This window comes from Drosophila bipectinata, chromosome 2L, assembly GCF_030179905.1.
Source record: "Drosophila bipectinata strain 14024-0381.07 chromosome 2L, DbipHiC1v2, whole genome shotgun sequence".
In the NCBI taxonomy this organism is placed as follows: domain Eukaryota; kingdom Metazoa; phylum Arthropoda; class Insecta; order Diptera; family Drosophilidae; genus Drosophila; species Drosophila bipectinata.
Genome location: NC_091736.1, coordinates 4,854,754 through 4,857,790, shown reverse-complemented (window position 1 = coordinate 4,857,790; position 3,037 = coordinate 4,854,754). Strand labels below are relative to the sequence as shown.

General features: G+C 47.1%; 1 protein-coding gene across 1 annotated transcript; it reads right to left on the bottom strand.

Moving 5' to 3' along the window:
• Positions 1-252: 252 nt before the first annotated feature.
• LOC108124305 (prolyl endopeptidase) lies at positions 253-2,728 on the bottom strand. Its single transcript, XM_017239915.3, has one exon. It carries the CDS (start codon positions 2,654-2,656, stop codon positions 371-373), a length of 2,286 nt encoding a protein of 761 aa, XP_017095404.2. The 5' UTR covers positions 2,657-2,728; the 3' UTR covers positions 253-370.
• Positions 2,729-3,037: the final 309 nt, after the last annotated feature.

The following is a 3,037-nucleotide window of genomic DNA, read 5'->3' as shown; positions in this document are numbered from 1 at the left end:
CCGTATTGAGCGTTAATCGCTCGACTATCATGCGATTACGAAAACAGGGAACTAGGGAACTCAGAATGGAAGCATCTCCACCTTGACAGGCTTCGATGTTTCGCTGTTTTTTTTTTCTAATTAAATTCAATTGATTAAACATTTGATTTACGACAGCCAGAAATGTTTGCCCATCGTCCCAGGCAGCAAGCATTTTCGACTGATCAGCGTTTATCTTGATCGCACTAGACAGTAATTAAAAGTTGTCTAAAGTTAAGGCTATTTAAAGTTTATTGTCTATTAATTAAATAATTCCAAAATGTATATTTATCGCTGACACTTCATTCCATTTTTTATGATATTAGGCCCAACCCATCAAAGTTTTTTTTCTTCAAAGATTGATGCGATCTAGTTCCAGAGTTTTTCGGAGAAAAGTGATAATATCGGTGGCCTCTTTGATACGCATTTTAGTGGGCTTTCCGGCCCCATGTCCTGCCTTTGTATAGACTCTCAATAATATGGGATTTAGTTGATATTCCGAGTGGCGAGCAGCTTCCTGCAGGGCAGCCGCAAACTTGAGGGAGTGCAAGGGACTTACACGGTCGTCATGGTCGCCCGTTATGATCAGGGTGGAAGGATACTCCTGATTGGGATTCAGGGGTATCTGGATGTTGTGCAATGGCGAGTACTTGTACAGATTGGCAAAGGCCTGTCTCTCGCCAGGATTGCCGTAGTCGGTTTGCCAGGCATGGCCTATCGTGAACTTGTTGAATCGCAGCATATCCATGACCCCCACTTGGGCAATGGCTGCCCCAAAGAGATCCGGTCGCTGGTTGATGCAGGCTCCGACCAAGAGGCCACCATTCGATGCTCCCTGTATGGCCAGACGCTCCTTAGTTGTGTATTTGTGCTTGGTTAGATATTCGGCGGCAGCTTGGAAGTCGTCAAAGACATTCTGTTTGTTTAACAGCCGACCCCCGTTGTGCCACTCAGTACCGTATTCGCCACCGCCTCGAATATTGGGATAGGCCAGGACCCCGTCGAAGGTGTCCATAAACATGATACCTGTATTACTCAACGACGGCATCAAGCTGTAATTAAATCCTCCATATCCATACATCAAGCATGGTCGCGGGTCTACCGTATCCTCGGCTCTTTTCCTCCGGATGATGAACATGGGAATCCGGGTCTCATCCTTGCTCTCGTAAAACACCTGCTCCACACTGTAGTCGTCCCGGTTGAAGCCCTCCAAATTGAGAAGCGTTTCCCGTAGGATCTTGGGTTTCTCCGCCGGCTTGGCAAAGTCATAGCGGTATATGATTCCAGGCGTTAGGAAAGAGCTGAAGCTGTAGAAGATCTCGGAGTATTTCCTCTTTCCGGAAACTCCGTTCACAGTGCCAATATCTAGACCGAACTGCCCCGTAATTTTTCCCGTGTGCAGCTCATAGGACTGGAGGATGTGTTTGACGTCCCTGTTGTAGCAAACTACCAACTTATTTTGGTGAACGCACATGGCCCACTCGAGGACATCCTTGTTGTGCTCCGGAATCACAGTCGTCCAGTTATCCTCGGCGGGACTCGCAAAGTCAATGACAACCACCCGATAGTTTGGAGCTCCCTTGTTGGTGTGCATATACATTTTGGAACCCTCGTTCGTGATATACTCGTAGTCGGCTTCCAGTTTATCAACAATCGGTTTCACATCGAGCTTGTCTGTTATATCCTTCCCTGGTTCCAGATTGGCGTAGTACACCATATTGTCCCGAGTTGTCGGACTTACGGATAGAATCAGATACTTCCCGCAGTCAGAGACATCGGATAGAATGCGCCACGAGGGATTTTCGGGGAATTCGGCAACCAAAGTATCATCCTCCTGGCTTTGCCCCACCCGATGGTAGTACAACTTCTGGAACTCATTCTGCTTGGTTTCCGAGCCATCGGTTTTGCCCTGTTGATTCGGATAGCGACCGTAGAAGAAGCCCTTGTTGTCCTTGGTCCAGGATATGTTCGAGAACTTGACCTTTTCGAGAATCTCCGGAAAATCTGTGCGATCGGCGGCCTTGCGTATTCGGATTTTAATCCAATCGGATCCTTGTTCGCTCAGCCCATAGGCCATGTAAGCACCGTTCTCGGAGAAGGTCTTCTGAGCCAGAGCTGTGGTTCCATCGGCAGCCAAGATATTGGGATCAAGGAACTCCACCTCTGGGCCGTCCAACGTCTCCTGTTGCATCAGGACACTTTGGTTCTGCAGGCCCGTATTCTTGAAGAAATAATAAAACTTTCCGTGCCTCGCGGGACAACCATATTTTGGGTAATCCCACAGCTTTGTCAACTTTCCATGAATAGCTCCCCAGTCCTGGGTCTTCTCCAGAAAGGGCTTACTGATGGCATTCTGGGCATTTATAAAACGTTGTGTCTCCGGGGAGTCTGGGTCCTCGAGCCATCGGTAGACGTCCCTTATCCGGTAGTCGTGAACCATCTCCTCCATCATTACATCCCTCCTCGCCTCGGGATATACGATCTGGGGAATCTCCGGAACCCTAGCGGTACTAAAGTCGGAGGGATGATCGACCTTGGGGCCAAGCATGTTGTTCACTTCGGCTGAAATATTTTTCTGGACGATGTTTTTTTCAAGGCGAGGTTTTTTGCGCATAAATCGAACAATAAATTTTCGCATTTGGTATGAAATGGAGAATGTGTGTAGGGAAGTTTAGAATTTTGAATTTTAATGAATTTTATATTGACAGTCCTTAAAAGCCCACTCCCCCATTTTCTATTGCCCTTCGTTCTATGACAAATGTAGTTGAACTTCCTGGCTTGTCCAACATCCATCATCGCTGGACCAACTTTCCTTTTTGGGATTTATTTCCTTCTTTCTGGCCAGCCGACTTTAATCAGCGCCATGTCGCACTAATTGCAGCAATTAATTGTCCGAAAAAAAAATGTTCATGGCCTGAAACGTGATGAGTACAACTTTCAGCTGCGAATTGATGGAACCCAGCTCGTGGGAGAGGGATAAGGGATTAATCTAGTGGCTTGGGAGTCTACATTGAATTAT